General features: G+C 52.4%; 1 protein-coding gene across 1 annotated transcript; it reads left to right on the forward strand.

The window, feature by feature from the left end:
* The first annotated feature begins 3,865 nt into the window (after positions 1-3,865).
* Positions 3,866-16,004, forward strand: FAM78A (family with sequence similarity 78 member A). The gene is made up of 2 exons (XM_008919386.3): positions 3,866-4,847; positions 12,259-16,004. The coding sequence occupies exons 1-2, from the start codon at positions 4,585-4,587 to the stop codon at positions 12,785-12,787; spliced, it is 792 nt and encodes a 263-aa protein (XP_008917634.2). The 5' UTR covers positions 3,866-4,584; the 3' UTR covers positions 12,788-16,004.
* The last annotated feature ends 3,123 nt before the right edge of the window (positions 16,005-19,127 follow it).

Below are 19,127 nucleotides of genomic sequence, written 5' to 3' on the forward strand. Positions count from 1 at the left end.
TCGGGGCAGTCAGCACCCTGTCCCTATCTGCCTGCCCTCATCCCACTGCCCAGCTCTCAGGCATGTGGAAAATCTCAGTCCACCTGACACCAGCAGAGGAGATAAATGTCATCATCACTGCTTTCACTTGCCTGTAGCCATCACCTCCCTGGATGGCCTCCCAGATTCTCCTGCTCCTTGCAGGGCTGCTGCAGTGTGGGGCTCTTTGCAAACATCAGTGGGCAGAGGATTAAAGGTGCTGGCAGCCAGGAGGCTGCAGAAATAGGGAGACTCCTGCCCAGTCTGGTGCTGGGGATGCTGAGCTACCACCAAGCATGTTCCTTGGGAGCTGTCATGGGTTAAAAAATACCTTGAAAGCTTTGAGAGTGAATTTAATCTGGTGCCTGTCTCTTCTGCTGACACTGATATGAGGGGGTTCCTCTGCCCGAGCCGCCCTGTGAGACTCCAACCCCACAGCCCAGCACGAGTCCCTGGCAGGAAAGGCACAGGGGAGGAAGGGCAGTGCGTGATGGACCCAGTGCCAGCAAATCCCTGTCAAAAGTAGAGTGGGAAAGGAAAGCTGTTTGGTCTCTCCTGCAGCCAGGTGGGCTGTCACAGCCTGTCCCAGCCAAAGAAAATGAGCTTGGGAAGGAAATGTCCCTGACCCTGCTGGGGCCACAACAAGCCCCGTCCTGCTGCGCTGCTCGCAAAACAGCCACAAACCCAGGGGTTTATAAATATCCCTGCTAAACCTGTAGACAGGATCCCTGCTCTGGTGGGGCTATTCCAGGCCTGACACATGATCCACGGGGGTCATCAAGCACCTGGGAGAATGCCCAGACAGACAAATCCGGCATGCTCCCTTCACCCATGCCCTGGCTGTGCTCCTCGCCATCCTGCCCACCCTCCCTGGCCCAGGGGCTGGGGGCTGCTGGCCACAATGCCCTGCACAGCTGTGGCCACACACAGTGTCAGTGGCCAGCAGGGCCATGCAAACCACGCTGGAATGTGGGTGGGGCAAGAGTGACAGCTCCAACCCCTTTCTCTGCAGTCCACTGGCAGCATTGGTGAATCTCAGCCACTGGCAGCAACTGGCCAAGAAGCAGCACTTGCAACCAAAGTGCTTCCAGCAAAACCGGTGTTCCTGGGTGGGATATTCTTCTAGGGACAAAAAGAAAAGCTTGGCCAAAATAAAATATAATACCCTGCAGTACTTACTGCACATGCAGTGGTGTGTCAGCAGTGCCAGAATGGTCTCTGGTGGGCGGCTTTTATTGCCATTACTCAGACAGTGCAGGGAGACCCTGTCCTTTAATAAACCCAGAAAACATGCTGGAAGGACGTGGAGACACTGTGCAGGCCATGATGCTGGGGGGAACCCCCACAGGAACGGAGCATGGCTGTGCTACAGTGAGACATGGACGGGTGCATCAAATGGGCAGCAAAAGGAAACACAACTCACAGCATCACCAGACACTCCTAATTTTTACTTACCACAGCTTGGCCTCGCATCTCCAGCAATCCCATCAGGGAGCACCACGTGCTCGGGCACAGGAACCCTTCTGCCCATGGCTTAATGCAGCCACTCTGGGGGGGGTGTGCTAATGCCTTAATCACTCACAGCAGCCTGATGGAGACAGGCAAGACCAAAACCCAACGAAAACTTCCAGCTGAAGATGAAAAGCTGATTTAATTAGAATGAGATAATGCAATTTCCTAGTTGACCAGAACACCAGAGACAGCCAAGTTGAAGCAAGACCTGGCTGAAGCTTGAGTGAAACTAAAGTCGCAGAATATGCAGTTTCACCAGATCCATTGATGCTCTGAGAAACTGTGACAAGCTTGTTTGAAAAGTGTGAAAGAGTCTTGGAGATGTCAAAGGATTTCAGCACCTTCTGGAGGCTGCTGGATATTTCATTCGGAAGATGCTAATTTCATTCTTTCTTGTACTACACAGTAGTAAGTTGCTCGTAGCTTGAGCAGGTTCTTAGTGTTTCTCTCTGTCACAGGGCTAGTGACTGTAATTGTGCCCTTCACAGAGACTGTGAAGTTTAAAATAAATACTTCCCCAGTGCTTTGAGAAGCGCATGCAGAAGAAAAACATAACAATATACTGTGTTTTTTTCCACCTGCTGTGGGTGGAAAGGAGCAAATTTGCCTCCCCTCATTCCGTGACATTCACTCGTCAGGATCACCCAGTAGCTCCAGTCTCTCCTGCCTGCCGAGGGCTAATCCAGCTGCTGAGTCTGCGGGGTGGGAAGAGCTAAAAGACATTAACTCGTGTCTGTGCTGCTGTACTGCACCACAAGCAGCACCAGCAAAGCAATTTTTACCTCTCTGTTCCCCAAGTTTCCTCTTTAGAAACAAGTGACAGAGGACACTCTCACCCAGCATTCAACTCAACCAGTTATTACCAAAACAGGAGAGCTGTATTCCATGAAAAGCTGGATGCATGCACCTCACCTGGTGTTCAGATCCTCAGATGGCCAGCAGGACCAGCCAGCAGTGGTGCTCCCAAAACCATCTGTAATAGAAGTTTACAACTTTCCACAGGCCGCTGCTGCCTCAGATTCTTCTTACTCCCTGTTCCAGCTACTCCTTAGTCCCGCTGCTGCTATGGAGAGCTTTGCATTTCTCACTGCTGGAACCACAGCCCATCCAGCCTAGGGCTACAGGTTCTGCAAATAAGGAGACCATTGCCTTTGGTGCCCTTGGGTTGGTACCAAACTTACCTGCAAATCTTCAGCCAGAAGAGGAACATATTGATCTGAAAACCCAAGAGAAAATATACTCTGTGTCCAAATTAGAACAAAATAATAATAAAGGGGGGCGGGGGGAGGAAGGGAAAGGCGTTTCTAAAAGAAAACAAAAAAACTACATTACCCACAATTCACGGACATGTGGGAGGAAATGCTGCCTTTTTTTTTTTTTTTGCAAAGGAGGTTTAGCCTTCAACAGCTGCAGTTTAAAAGCGAAATACAGGGGGAGGGATGGCACTGGGCGAAGGAGGGCGACAGGGGGGCGGGTCGGGGGGGCCCGCGGGGGGGGCCCCCCGCCCTTTGGGCCGCGGAGCCCAGGTGCGGCGGACCCTCCCGGCAGCGGGGCGGCATCTTCGGGGCACGCCCGGGGCACCGAGGGGCTGCGAGCGAGTTCCTGCAAAGTTTGACCCCGTCGCCTCCCTGATGCTTGCGGCGGCGAGCGGAGCGGGAGCCCCCCCGCAACCCCCGCGCTCCGCCGGCGAGGCTGAGACCCGCGGCCGGCGCTCCCCGGGTGCGCGAATGTATTGCGGGAGGAAGCCTGCGGCAGCCGGGAGGTGGAGGCACCGATCCTGCTCCGCTCACCTCCCCGGGCAGCTAAAAGCAAAAGAGGCGAAGGGGAGTAAAAAAAAAAAACCAAAAAACCAACCAAAACCAACCGCTCAGCGAAAGAGAAGGAGCTCCCCCCCCCCACCACCCCTCCCGCCCCCGCCGCCGCTCGCCCCCGCGCGCAGGGAGCCGGGGCTCGGCGGCGCGGCCGGGGCTCGGCGCTGCTCCCCGGGATGCTGTGACCCCTGCGGGCCCACGCGTGTCGGGGGCCCCGCCGCCCGCCCATAAGCCCCGCCGGCTGAGCCACCGCCGCGCGCCCGGGAGCAGCGCGGGAGGAGGAGGAGGAGGAGGAAGGTCGGACACCCCTGCGGAGAGCCGCTCGCGAGGAGGAGCAGGAGGAGGTAGGAGGAGGAGGAAGGGGAGCGGCGGGGCCGGCGCCCCTGGGCCGGTGCGTGTCGGGGGATGTCACGGCGGCGTTCCGCGGCGCTGAGCGGCGCGGAGCGGCGCGGCCCCGGCGGGCGCGGGGGAGGCTCCTCGCCGCCTGCCCCGCAGCGCTCCCGGAGCCGCCGGCCCCACCGGCACCGCGCTGCTGCCCTGCCCGCACGGCTATTTCTAAGAGAGAGAGAGAGAGAAAAAAAATTAATCCCCAAAGCCCTGACATCGCTGGCGGAGGAGCCTCCAAATTGGGAGATTTGGCGACTTTTCGCGTTTTTCCAGCCGTCGTTTCTTTTCTGTTATTATTGTAATTCTGTGCGAAAGGAAGTTATGAACAACTGCAAGTCAGGAAGTGGAAATCCACACCGGTTGTGACAAGCTGGGGCTAAAAACTATTTCATTATTTATATAGATGTGTCTATCAACATAATGCTTTTCATCCAAAGAATAAAGGGAAATACCGGCTAGTCCTATGTTTGACGGTGAATGACAGACCGCATCTGAGGAAAGGAAGGACTAAATATATCAGCTAAGAACACCACCGTTATTTATTGAACTCAAGAGACTTTTTTTAACCCAAAGACTGAGCAAGAGAATTAATGGGTCATTAAAAGGGGAAAAAAATTTTAAAGGCCCTTTTGCTTCTGAAGCGCAGCTAACCTCAAAAATAGGAGTAGTACTGGTAAGACAGATACTCAAATTAAGGCTTTACATGATGAATTTTCTATCCTATGGATATCAGTTTTGAGACTACAAACCCAGAAGATCTGTAATTGATCTAGCACCAGATAATTTCAATGCCTAATATTCCCAAGGATTGCTGGAGTACCCTAGGAGCCGCGTCGGACTGTACTCGGGGTATGCCATGGGCTGTATTCAGAGTATTAGCTGCAAATCCAAAGTTTTCCGGGAAAGTATTTCAGTGATTGAAGTCAAAGCCTCCATCGATCCCATTCCCACCAGCATTGACGAGTCCTCCAGCGTGGTCCTGCGCTACCGGACCCCTCACTTCCGAGCCTCAGCGCAAGTGTTGGTGCCCCCTCTTCCCAAGAAGGAGACCTGGATTGTGGGCTGGATCCAGGCTTGCAGCCACATGGAATTTTACAATCACTACGGAGAACAGGGGATGTAAGTATTTCCAAGAGCGCGTGCGGGTGCGTGTGCCTTGCGGGAAGGAAGAGCGGGAGGGCCATGGCCTGGATGGGGAGTAGTGGATTATACCCAAAAATTATAATCCAGATTTTAAAACCCAGCTCCTCTGAAATTTAACAGGACTTTCTTGTATGTTTAAAGTACAGGAGAGCTTGTCCCTGCCCTATTAAAGGAGTGGGTGTTCTTCTCTTCGAATGGGAATGTGCCTGCCCAAGCCCCAATCAAACCCTACTTGTTCTGGTAGGAACCCAAAAGCAACACTATTTCACAACAGCTTTTGGGTAGCAGTGGAGATCCTGAAACCCCAGGGCAGCCCTACCACGGCAGGCACTCCTGTTTTGATAGGTGTTTGACACGAGTGGTTCTCCCGACCACCAGCCCCTCTCACCTGCATCCCTCCCCATCCCAACACTGCGCATTGAGAAGCCCCAGGGAAAGCCGAGGGCTGACACTTGTGGCACAGAGCCGTCCCTGGCGTGCTGTGCTGCTGCTGCTGCAGAGAGCTGTGGCTGGGAGCTCAGTAGCCCACCACCTTTGGGAGCACATTTAACGTCACAGGAGGAATCCTGCTTGCTTTGCCCACGGTAGCAGGCAGCCCACGGGGAAAGCACACATTTAACCCATTGATAATTAAACCCTCTGCATCACCTTGGAGCAGGGTGAAAATTTCACGTTACCCTCTCCTTATGGGTAATGTGCAAATGGGAATATATAGGTGTATATGTGAGGTAGGGGGAATATAGGGGCTGTTTGCACACCAGAAAAAATCCCCGTGTTACTGGTCAGACAGTCATAGTGAGACAGGAATGAGTCAAATTAGAATGTCACCTCCCTGCTGAGAAAAGTCGTCTCTCCCCAGTCCCCCACCAGCTTGTTCTCCAAACATTGTTGCAGGCTTTGGCCCGCAATTAAGCCAGCCCCAGCACCTGAGCCCTAAATGCCCGCACAGAGCAGCAATTCTGCAACTCACGGTGCCGGGCAGCACGAGGTGCAGCCTCCTGGTGCAGCAGAAATCTGTCCGTCCAGGCGCGGGCACAGAACCCGAGCGCAGAGCTGGCAGATGGGGCAGTGGCTGCGGGCGCTGATGCTGCCCGGCCTCTGGGGGAAAGGGAGGAAGGACGAGAAGGTCAGGTCCGAGCAACCCGCCCGCCTGCTCATCCCGAGTGCCCTGAGTCAGGGGGATGCCGGCTCAGCCCCTGCAGGGTCAGTCCGGGTGGCTTAAACATCACCGAATGAGGAGGGCCGAGGGAGGAGGGGAGCACGGAGGGCTGCAGAGCAGGGCAATCTCGGACTTAAGGCAGCGCCTTCCCGATGGCCTGAACATCTGCACGCACACCCCGGCCCTCCTTCCCTCCCTGCTGCCTGTAAGCCCCGCCGAGGACACGGGTTCAGCATCTCAGCATCACGCGAATCAGGCGCTGTAAGATGTGGACCAGAGGGAAGGGCACGCCGAGGAGCAGCCGGAGGCGACAGGCTGCCCCCCTTCTGTCCCCACGTCCCCTCTCAGCTCAAGCAGAAAGTGCCTGGAGAAGCGAACTGGCACCTGGCAAACACCAGCAGTGCAGACCGGCTTATCTTGATTTTAAAAGTACTTACAGCAGGCCCGAAATCTGTAGGCTTTTTGGCTCCAACACCCTCTTTAGCAAGGACAATTTGTTGCTCAGATGTTCCCAATTCCAGGCCTTTGGGATTTGCATGTGTAATTCTCAGGCTCATTTAGAAATCCTGTCTTTACTGACCAGCTGCAAAGGAAAACAGAGAAGTCCACTGTATATAAATACAGCTCAGATGCACCAAAATAAAAAAGATTGGGCAGTGATGTGCCAGTGCTGCTGTGGGCTGCAAACCTCAGCCTGGCCTTTTATTTCCCTGCACCTGAGTTTCTCTGTGTTTAAAATGAGGCTTTGGTACGGTCTGCCCTTGCTGGAATGCTTTGGGACAAAAAAAAAAAGGGAGTATCTACCAGCTAAGTGCTGTAAACAGGTAGAATTAAAAACTGCAGCTATGTAGGAGAGCTATTAGCCAGAAAATCATGGAAACAAAGATTTTTCCCTAGGAGGTTCCTTGACATTTAACTGATACTAAAAAAGTTACCTGAACATAAGCAGGAATTGGTCTGCTCCTCCACTCTCCCTCTATAGACCCGTTGCCATCTGAAAGCTATAAATAAAGGCATTTGGGAGGAAAGGCCTCTTCCAATGCCATCAGAACATGCTCTTGGAAGACCTTTATAGAGAGAGAGACAGGACACAAACCTATGGGAAAGGATGGGCCAAGCCTTTAGCTGGTGTAACTCGATGTAATCCCACTGACCTCCACAGAGCTGCATCGATTTATGCCAACAGAGTATTTGTCCCAACTTTCCATGATGGAGAGAGGCTACTGCCACATGCATATTTTTAATCACTGTCGTGGCAGGCAAAGAGAAAACTCCAAATAATCAAAAATCAATTGGTCAAACAGAGCACCAATACTTACAGCAGGCTTTGGATTAATTTTTCACTTCTCTGCTGGGAAGTTGGTAGCTGTGCATAAGCTGGCCATTATACTGAGGATGGAAACAGCTGAGAAATACTGGAGCAGATGGAGCTGTGCATAATGCTGCTATAGGGATGGGAGCTACAGAGGGGATAATTTAGACACATGCGTTTAAAGTGGCACTGACAATTTTGGGGCTAAATGCAGCGTTTTTAGATGTAAAGGAAAAGAATTAAAGCTCAGATAACACATAAATGCTGGCATTGTTTTACTCAGTGTGACTCAGTAGATGCTGCTGGGTACATGAAAACCACCAGCATGAGGATGTGGATGTGCTCTCTCACCCTGCTCTCTGCAGAACTGGGACGAACTCCTGTTCACCCCATGGCTGCTGTTGCTGCTCCCCCCATGCAGGGTTTTACCCTGATCCTTAGGGAAGGTGCTGCTGTGCAGAGGGAAGGCATCAGGATCAGGCCAGAGCTCTGACCTGCAGCTCTGACCAGGTCCCTGCTGGCATCTCCTGGGGTGGGTGCTGGTTTCTGCACCTGGTGGGACCTGTGGCAGGGGCTGGGCCACGCTGGAATGGCATTATCAGCCCTGTTTCTCCATCTCCATGGAGATGTGCAAGAAGCGGTGCAGATGGGAGATATGCAAAAGAGAGAGAGAAATAAATTGGGGTTGGAATAATACGATCAGCCAAGAATCTGGAGAAGTTTCAGGGGGATGTTTCTCCCCTGGAGGACCGGATGGGGCACTTGCATCATTACATCATCACTTTGCCTTACCGGGCTTCTCTCTGGTGAGATTAAATCTTCCCTGCCCTGCAGCAGGGACACAATGAACTGGAGAAATCAACTTGTCAAGAGAATAAAACCCCAGTCCTCGGGAGGGAGGACACAGTCAAATTTCAGCAAAGGGAAAAAAGGGTATTCTTTCCATGGGAAGTGAAGGGAGGTCAGTTCACTGTGGGAATTCACCCCTCCAGGGGTTTAGAGGAAAAGGCTTTGCTGCCCTTGCGTGGCCCGACTCTCTCACCTGTGCTGTGAGCACCCACCTTAGCTTAAATAGCTTGTCCAGTCAGACTTGAGTCTTAGTCTGCTCAGCTAAACCAGCAGAAACTGATCCTTTTTTCCTAATGCCAGTTTTCTGCTAGTTTTACTCCCTGAACCAGCCATGCATCAGACATCGCTGCCAATTCAAGACACGAGGCAGGAACATGCAGCTGGAGGGTGGGGGGAAGAGGGACCACAGCAGCACAGCTTTGTCAGCCAGGGAACAACATCTGAAATTTCCTTCCTGTTCTTCACTCTGACTCTGCCTTGACTTGCCTGACGTGCTGCAGTAGCTGAGAGAGGCACTGTAAAGCACAATTTAAAATTAAGCACCTCTGGCTGTCAGGTTTTCTTTCTTTTATGAGTCCCCAGCGCAGGCCAGCGGTGGAGGGAGGCAGGTGGGAGCAGGGATGTGAAATACCTGAGACAGCGTTTCACTGCACCCACACGTGGCCCTGGTACCTGCAGGAGCAGGGGCTGCATCCCAGCGGGGCTGCTCTTGTTTGAGGAGCTGCTGGAGAGGAAAGAAAGTACCGGAGAACACAAGGTTATGCAAGTCCATCTGGCCTGTGACTAGTTAGGAGCTGGCTTTAAGGAACTGGAGCTGAGGATGCAATAGTGCCTGTCTGAAAAAGTTAACTGGATGTATCCACACTGCTGGATGCTCAGGGCTGGAGGCTGCTGTGCTGGGTTTGCTGTCACTGCCCAGGCCACTGCAGTGATTGCCCTGGTGGGTGGGTGCTGTGAGACAGATATCTGGGGGCTTGAGATGAGCTGGGGGCTTCATTCTGTGTGACAGAATAGGAAGAAAAGTGTCTGAAAGAGGACTAGGAGGCTTAAACCTACATAAAGCTGCTTGGCTGTCAGCAGCAGGGCTCCGGTTCTGACACAAGAAATAGCTCAAAGTTCCTTCTGGTAGCAAGAAGACATTTGTTAAGAGAGGATTCTTGGCAGCTCCAGTCACTGATGATGCCCAAACTGACTCTGAAGGTTTCAGAAAAGGTTTAAAGCTTTTTTCAGAAGCTAGCTTGTCAGTAGTACAAGCCAGAATCTACTGATGTTGGAGCTGATCAGCTATAGTGAACCCATGAAACCAGATAGCTTGGTTTCTTTTCATTCCTCTTCCCTGCTATTGTCAGCAAAGTGTTTACTGGGCACTTTCTGGTCTCTCCTTGGCTCGACACTACCAAAGAAAGATGCTGATGCAGCCAAAGATCATTCCACAGCATTCTTTCCAAAATCATCCAGTTGTTGGCATATTATTTAACATGGACACGCTCTGCAAGCAAAGGCTGCCAAGCCTGGCTGGCACACAGGCTCTGCTGTAGCACCAGGCAAGGGGCAACCACCGCCAGCAGCAACCACCGTGCAGCCTCTGCTCAGCTCCAGTCATGGGACCATCAGGAGGCCTCGTTTTTCTCCCCATTCCAAGCTGTGCAGATAAAGCGTGATGGTTTTGAAACCCTGGGGTTAACCACACACCAGAATTAGGCACAGTGTGCTCTGTGAAGAAACACAGTTTCTCCTTCCCCATTCCTGCCCCCGCCTTTCCCTAAGCTGGGTGCCCACCTGGGCCACCCCAGCCAAGCCCTGCCACGCTGCTCACTTGGCTTTGTGCTGGGGTTCTGCAGGCTCTGCCTCCAGCATCCTGCCAAGGCCCTGACACAGCTCCACCTTTTTACTCTTGTGTAAACACCAGGCAAATCCTAAGAAGGTCCTGCAATTCTGTACTGAGGTACTGGGAATGAAGATGGGGAGAAGCAGGTATTAGTGGACCAGCATTTTCTGAGCACCTTCTACCTGATTTTCCCACCATTCACCCACCAACCTCTGACCCAAGTAGGCTGGAGCAGCCCAGGAGGGTTATCAGCCTCTTGTAGCATCTCAGGTCCTGGTTTGGCACCTCTGTACCTGCAGACATGCTGTGGTTGCACCTTAGCACTGTGCCTGTCACAGAGTCAACCTCCAGGACACTGTCACATCCTCATCCCTGGGTGACAGCCAAGCTGAGTACCAGCCACTGTCTGAATGGAAAGTAATCCTAAACCAGCTGCTGAAAGGGAGAGAAAGAGCCCCCAGATGGGGTTTCGGAGCCGGGCTGTGCAGTGGGGAGGAGGTGGGGGCAGAGCACGACCTCCACTCATCTGCCTGCGAGGGCCGGGTCACAGAGCGTCCCCAGAGCCTTCCCCTGCTCAGCCCTGCCTGCAGAGCGTGGGGGTGGTGAGCCAGGACGGCTCTGCTTTGGAGAGCAGAGCATATCAACATCTCTGCAGTGGACAGGGGTCCTGGCAGGACTGCTCAGGGATCTCCTTTTGGCTGCCTTCACTAAAAATTTTCTTCCAGGGAAAGGACTCCCTCTGCCTGCTGGCGATGGGCTCTGGAGGAGAGGATTGCTGCAGCTGCGGTGCTGTAGCTGACAGCAGCCTGTAAATCTGTGCAGGGAGATGTCGTGCTTGCATAACCCCTGGTCCTGCGGCTCAGAGCAGCCCTGCAACCCCCAGTCCTGCTGCTCGGAGCATCCCTGCATCCCCCGGAGCACCCCACATCCTGCCTCGCACTTCCATCTCCCGGGTTCCTACCAGGCATCCGCCTGCGTGGCACAGGGGAGGTGTTTGCTAGGACCCCCCGCTCGCATGGAAAAAAGATAAACGAGATCTTTAAATCCCCCACGGTATCCTCTAGCCAGAGCCAGACACAGCTCACTGCTGAACGATCCAGCAGCTGCAAACATGGAGGCAATTCACGGTCATTAACTAATTAACAATCAGAACAGCCTTGTGAGACGGTCACATCAGCCCTGCCCAGAGCAGCTCATCCCAAAGCTGTGCAAGAGCCGGCCAGGCTGACACGTACCCCCCACCCACAACCCCCACTGCAACCAAAGGGCTATTTTAAGCTGCAGCACCAGATTTATGAAAGGCTTGGACAGTCACCCTGACCCTGACGAGCCTCAGCGTGTCCCCTCTGTCTCTTCCCGGGATAAATCATGTCCCAGCCCGCAGCAGGGACCCGCAGGACCCGGGGGGCTGGAGCACAGCCCAGAGTCCCACCCCAGAGCAGGGTCAGGTGCAAACACCACTTCTGCAGCCACCCAGCCCCTTCTGCCACCTCGGTGGCTGGGACACCACCCCTGGGTGGTGGGGAGGGCTCATTTGTGAGAAAGAGGGAGAAAGTACCTTAGAACCACCTCTGCCAGCCTGTTTTTGAAAAGAGTGTCCTTAAAACACCTGGTGTGCACTGAGCATGTGATCTGTGGTCGTGCTGTCTTAGTGCAAACGTCTGACCCTTCTTCTGAGACATTTACAGCAGTTTGCGCTTCTATTGGCAAATCTAATCTTAAAATTCAAATTGGAAGTTAATAAAAAACCCCACTCCAATTTGTGCATCAGCAGTTCAAGGTGACAGGGGACCATTTTCACTGACTTTCTTGTTAGAAAGACTGACCTTTCTGTTCCTCTCACCGATGACCAGCACAGGCAGTTTTACAAGCTGCTCGACCTCGGGGTCTCTGATTACTGTAACACCATCCCCAGCTGGGAGCCTGGTGTGCAGCCCTTGAGCTGGGTCCTTCCAAGGGCTGGAGAAGGATGGGTTACACTTCCAGCGCCAGGCAGACAGCAGGGAGGGACAGTGGCTCATCCAGAATGAAATTTAGGGAAGGAACGGATCAAGAGCAGCCCTGCTGAGAAGGATGGTTTTAATAGCAGGGATGAGCTCCTGCAGCAGGATGGCACGAAGGGCACAGATTCCAGTAAAAGCTAAAAAGGGAATGCATCCACAACTTCTTCCTAAAGTCCAGCATGCTTCTAAAGTAATTAATTAATGCACTATCCATAATTTGTTGTTGATTACGGCAGGTCGAGTTGGGAGCTTCCCGATCTACTGGACGGTAAAATCCAGGCCATCAGTGACTCAGACGGGGTGAACTATCCCTGGTACGGAAACACGACAGAAACCTGCACCATCGTGGGTCCCACCAAGAAGGAGTCCAAGTTCAACATCAGCATGAACGACAACTTCTACCCGAGCGTGACGTGGGCCGTGCCCGTCAGCGAGAGCAACGTGGCCAAGCTCACGAGCATCCACCGGGATCAGAGCTTCACCACCTGGCTGGTGGCCACCAACACGGCCACCAACGAGATGGTGACCCTGCAGACTATCAAATGGCGCATGAGGCTGGGCATCGAGGTCAACCCCAGCAGGCCCCTGGGGCAGCGTGCCAAGCTGCAGGAGCCCTCTGCCCAAGAGCAGCCCCAGGTCCTTAGCAAGAATGAGCCAATACCACCCAGTGCCCTTGTCAAACCCAATGCCAATGATGCTCAGGTACTCATGTGGAGGCCAAAGGATGGACCACCGCTCGTGGTGATACCTCCCAAACATCGGTAATACACACCTGGCGTCCCCGGCACCAAAAAAGGGAGAACACAAGAACCTGAAGCAAAACAATCACTTAGGTATTAGGATACACATGTATAATCTGAGCAAAATCAAAATGCACTTTTTATTCATTCAACAAATGCAACCATTCTACCTTCTCCCATTGGGACGGATTTCACTGTGCTAAAGCTAAAGAGGAGACCTTTGGACTGGGTCTGTCTCATCACTGGATTTCTAAGGGAAGAAACTAACACTGATGTCTACCCTATAGCTTTTTTTTTTTCCTTCCCTACTTCAGTTCCTGTTTGAATTTCAGTCTCATTAGCTTGTCCAGACTGCCCAGAACAATAAGAACATTTTATTTGGGATTTTAAGAAATTATTTTTTTTTCCTTTTTGGTTGAGAACGAAACAAGTTCCTGGAGCAAAAAGTTGACTATTTAAGATAAGGGATTTTTTTTTTTTTTTTAAAAGCAGTAAGGTTCTGAGTTGCAAATCCAAGTCATGCGGCCTTATGTAGACTTTGCTTTGCATTGCCAAACTTTTGCCTTAAAGCTATGTTTGAAAAAAAAAAACAAAACAAACAACAAAAACACCACCAGGCAGAATGTCCTTTCTACAGAATTTTGGAGAGAAAATTTTGAAGCCAGGAATAGGTTGTCAGTGTGGCACGGGTGATGGATGAAAAGGGCATGAAATTGGAAGAAGCGAGATAAAAAGAAAACCTTCCTGGTTTTAAAACCTGGAACAAGGAAGCATGGAAATAATCTCAGTTTCAAAGCAATGCAAATAACAAACCTGCTGTCAGCTGGCTCTGGAATGGGAGCTACCAGGCCATCTCCCTACTTTGCAGGAGGGGTAGGAAGCAGCTCATGCTGCTCACCCGTGGTGATCTCAGCCTCCCGTTAACATTTCAATATGGGATAACCTCACAGCTGGAATTGTGGCCCTGGGAGTCAGTATCAGTCAAGGGGTGGATGTCCCACTGTGTTTGTCTTCAGGACACACAGATGTTTGCCCAACTAGTCTACTTTCTCATAGATAAGAGCCAAGGGCTTGTGCACTGGCTGTTGTTGGGTGAAGCTCTGTCGCCCCGTTTTCCCATGAAATTCCAATGACGGTGCTGTACAAAGAGCAGGATATAAAAAGCATCCTTCTGAAGTCATTGGAGACTCATGGGTGTCAGCGAGGGCAGATCCTATCTACCAAGCCTACCCAGCAATATCCATAATTCAGGAACAGCCACATCTGAAAACTAAAGGCACCCATTCCCAGCAAACCCAGCAGAGACAGCTGTGGAAAACTCTTCCTCCTGTGATAACAAACCACATTGGGGTTAGTAGATAATTTTCTTCCCAGTGACCTCCCGACCTACCTGACTGTCAGGAATGGGGTACAGACAGGACCATGACACCATCCCTGTCTGGTCATGGCACAAACATCCACTGTAGCAAAGGGTGATGCACGAGAAGGTGCAGGCAGGGCAAGACCTGAGCCTTGGGTGTGGATCCTCAGTGAGGAAGGAGCATTTGGAGGAGGAGGTGGAACCTGTAGGGTTCAATGAGGACCAGATGGCTTCTGAGATAATCAGATGCACTTCTGCAGAGGAGGGTGGCACGGAGGAGCTGTTTGAATGGGAGGGACGTGGTTTGCAGGCAGAGGAAGTTCTGTGGTAAAGGTGGCATCTGGAAGCTGGGGCACAGGATGGGGAGCAGAGGATCTGCTCTGCTCCAGCACATGGCCCGAGGCAGACCACTTCCCTCTGCAGCTCCTTCCCCTAGAAAACATTTCTTCCTCATATTAACAACTTGCCTCAAGAGCTGAGACTGAGGAGAGCTCCGTGTGCCAGGTACAAGCCTGGCCCTGCTGAGCTGGTCTGAACAGGTCTCACAACCCCACACGCTGCTCAAAAGGCTCTCCCCTCGGAGGGGCACCAGTTAGCTGCTATTCCCATCTTTATCTTCCACACAGGACATTACCAGCAAGAAATTCTCCTTCCTCACTTCTCCACAGCCACACCACTGACTTTGGCAGCAGGTTCAACGTCACCCCCTGCCCAGGGAACACGCACCCAGATGTGTCCCCCACCAAGACAGCCTCCAACCAGCAAACAAGGATCCTGGGGCCCTGCAGCCATCCCCTCATCTCCAGGGGAGCCCACCCTCCTCCATCCACTGGCTTTCAGAGATGTTCAGCCACGGAGCTGCTCCCTTCCACAGGCAGATCTCCGAGGTGGGAAGTCCAGCATTACAAGCAGCTTGCAAATGACTGGACTGGATCAACCCCAAATCCATGAGCCAAAGGGTGCCTAGATCTAGGCTTTGGGACTATACAGGACGAAGCTAGAGAGACTTGGACTTGCACAGTCACTCTCTGTATTAAACTCCGTTCTTACCTGGATTCAGATCCAACTACATCTCTACTGGCACAGCCCTTTGGGACTTGTCTGTATTTTCTCCGAGGCAATACATGCAGAAGAGGACAAACTGTGAGCTGTGGGTGAATAGCTGATCACACTCACACGCACCTCAGCTGCCACTGAGGTGCTCTCCTGGGCAGTCCTGTGGGTGGGAGCAGAAGGGGGATTTGTGTTTGTCTCCAGGTGCTGAGTACTTACAGTTCTCACTGATGTCAGCATGGGTCAAAGGAATCGGGCCCAGTTGTCTTAATTAGCTGCATGAAGGAATTCCAAGGAAAGATTTCTTCTCAGTCACCAAAAACCACATTCAGGGAACACCTCTGTCCTTTTCCACTTAGCTTTGTGTTGGACTTTAGTCTCCCAGTGCATTAAGTAAATCTGGTTCCTCCTATTCCCTCTACCTGGTGGACTGGATGCATCCATGCAATTTGGTAGTAACCTCTTGGCTAATTTGTCCTGTTGCACTGAACGGACCCAGCTAAGCAGTAAACACAAAATTCAAATTTCACGTTGGGGTCGGCTTTGCATGGACTCCTCCCTTCCCAAAGAATGCCTTTATCCCGTGCCTAGGTCAAAACGTGCCCCTCCACCTCCATTTGCATCACCAGACATGGCACAGAAAGTGATGCTGCCTCTTGAGATTTCATGCGTTGTGATTCAAAGTGATGTTTTCCCAATGCTGCTTCGTTACAGAACTGATAGGGACAGATTGTCTATAAAAGGAAGGATGGCTGGAAGTAACAGGGCTCTAGACACCACTGTTGCTCCAGCTGGTTAATGGCCATGTGGTTAGAACAGGGATTGGCAGGGTCCCAGTGGGGACTTAAATATCTGGGGACCTGGGGCATCCTGCACTGAGCAAGGTGGTAAATGAGCAGAGGTAAATCAAGCTCCTTCTCTGGCAGCTTTTTGCAGAACAAGGAATACACAAAGGATACGCTGGGAAGGTGATGAGGCACCGACATGGGATACGGGTGTGTCTCTGCCTCACCCCTCCCATCAACGATGCTCAGCTCTTTACAGCCCCAAACCCCCACAGGAGCTGAGTGTGCAGCCTGACCATCCCTGTCAAAGCCCTGTCGTGGTGCAGGGTGGGAAGCAGGAGGGCTGAGACCCTCCCCTGCACCCACTGCCCAGCCAGGGACAGGCAGGGGCTGCCAAGCCTGGCCAAGGTGTCGAGCAGCATCACAGACCTCGTGGTTCTCCTTTCCTACCCTAGACACCGAGATGAGCATGGGAAGAGAGGGGCAGCCCCTCTGACAGTCAGTCAAGACCCTCAGCAGCCTTGGGGAGGGGTAGAGACCTGCAGAGCAAGTGTGGCAGAGAGCAAGGCTGGGCCCAGCAGTGGGGGGAAGGCGAGGGCTGCCCAAGCCCCGGCACCGCCGTCCCTCCTGCCCTGGCTCCTGGCGCAGCAATAAGAATCGTCCTTGGTCTTGCAGAGATACTGTGAAAACAAAACCAAGATGTACCGAGTCTGGACACTTAACAGAGATGTAAAAAAAAAAAAAAAAACAAACCCAAACCCCTGCTTTTATAACAGACGGAGAAATAAAGTGAAATTTTCAAACGCGTCTGCCTGGAGTCGTTTGGGCGGTGGTTGTTTTTAAACAAATGGCTCTGTGCTCACGTTTCAAGGCAGAGATAAACACCCTATTTACCAGGAGTGCCTTCTCTCTCCATATCAACTCTTAGGCCACAGCAGACAAAGCTTTCTGGTGAAAAACACCGACATCCTGCATTTTGCATTACCAGGCTGTTGCACATCTTGGGGCTGGTTGGTGCAGGCAGTGGCTGAACTTCTGCACAGTTCAGTTTCCTGACCCTGTTTGCTTATTTAGCAAAAGCCAGGTCAGATGTTCACTGTAAATACCACATCTGGAGAGAGCACAGCCCTGGGCAAAGGAGAGAGTAAAAGCTGCTGCAGCCCACGATTGGTTTTCAAAGACCACCTGTATTCATTCCATTATTCATTGCTTCCCTCAAAATTATCACGTTTAGCTTTTCTTTGCTTTCCAGCCATGAATTCTGGAGAGCAGGGGTTGCCTGGTCAAGCAGCCAGCACAGCTCCACTGCTGATCCCTTAAATCCACCCTGGCACCTTCCAGCTTTGTCCTCCAGCCCCTCCTACCACAGCCTGATCCCACTGCGGGTTCCTGTCCCACCATCTGTGCCCAGGGAAGGGACACAGTTTCTCCTTTTTACATTTTACCCAGGGGCTGGACCCTCACCTGTGGGGACCCCCCAGCAAGGTGCAGCTCACACGGGTGTCCCCCTTTGCTGCACCTCCCTGGGGTGAGTGAGAGCCTGTCCAGGCCTGTTACACCCCTCAAAGGTTCCAGCCAACCCTACCAGAGCCAGGCAGCAGTGAGATGTGGCACCACCACCCAAACCCACCGAGGTGTGTGCCCACATAATCCATGGAGAGCCACAGAGTCCATTTGGGAAGCTCCACCAGCACGTGGCAGTGACACAAACCCAAGTGCAGGAAGGGAAGGGAAGGAAGGAAACGTACTGGAGGAAAGGAATGTGCATGGATGGAGCCTGAGCAGGGGAGAGGACGGGCTCTGAGTGGGATTCCTTTCCAGAGTGGAAACTGTCCAGCCTCATCTGTTGATAGCAGGTTAAATTTAGATGTTCCACTTTTGGAGGGAGGGAGAGGTGGGGAGGGGACACCAGCCAAGTCACAGCTGCTTTGGAAGACACCCTGAAAAAGCCAAAAGCACCCGGTCACTCACTGTCTGCTCAGAGACTTGGGAACCTCCCCACACCAGGGATGAGGAGGATGGAGGGAAGCACATGGGCTGGTGAGCCCAGCACAGCCTGGGGGGTGCTGGAGCCCTGTTCTGGTGCTTCAGGTGACACCAACACCAATCCTTGACTGCAGCACATCTGTGAATGCTGAGGCTACAAATTAAAGGTTTTGTCCCTTGGCTTTGTGATTTTCTAACCTCAGTTTTAAGCAGACTGAGGCAGCGGTTACTTCGTTTGAAGAAATACCCTCTGACCCCCACAGTTCCTGCTTGAAACTTTGCAGGGAAGTCCCTTTGCTGATGCAAATCAGGTTTTGTTTCCTATTTCTCCTCTCTCACATCTTAAGCTGCTCATGTGCAGCAGCTGCAAATGCTCATTTTACTCCTTCATGTTTTAAAGCAAAAATATTTTTAGCAATGCCCTGAAGAGCTTGAAGCATCTATTAAAAATAAAATAAAAATACAGTGTCATGAGTTGACACATGATTATAACAGAGCTCCTCAAACAACCTGCACTGAGATTCCCAGGGCTGCCTTTAGTAACCTTTGTAAATTGGCCCCTGAAAAGCTGTCTGTTGGGCACAGTCCTGGCAAAAAGGATTTTGTTAAGAGGGTGGTAAGGGACTGGCACAGGTTGCCCAGAGAAGCTGTGATGCCACATCCCTGGAAGTGCCCAAGGTCAGGGTGGACAGGGCTTGGAGCAACCGGGGCTAGTGGAAGGTGTCTCTGCCCGTGGCAAGGGAGTGGAACTGGATGAGCTTTAAGGTCCCTTCCAACCTAAACCAGTCCCTGAATCTGTGAAGAAACACAAACATGGCAGAGCAGCACTGGAGAGCCAGGTCTGACTCTACCACGATTCATTACTTTGGGGCTGTCCCACCTTTCCCCAAGCTCTGCACCTGCAGCCTGAACCAGGAGCAGCTCCAGTACCCTTCTCCAGGAGAGGGTGGTGTAAGGGGGGGTCACAGGTCCCTTCCAGCACTGGGGTGGGTCTGTGAGGAGGCAGAGCTGCAACCCCAGGCCAGAGCAGCACCACAGTCCCAGGAGTGGAGCCACAGCACTTGAGCTTATCTCGGGCACAGGGACCGGTCGGAGTCCCAGTCCAGGCACTGGCAGCACAGAGTGTGCCTGCATGAGATAAGGGCAGGCAGGGGGAAGTCCTGGCTCTGCAGCAAGGGACA

The sequence above is a fragment of the Manacus vitellinus genome, unplaced genomic scaffold (genome assembly GCF_001715985.3).
Source record: "Manacus vitellinus isolate BGI_N305 unplaced genomic scaffold, ASM171598v3 scaffold_27_pilon, whole genome shotgun sequence".
NCBI classification, from domain to species: Eukaryota; Metazoa; Chordata; class Aves; order Passeriformes; family Pipridae; genus Manacus; species Manacus vitellinus.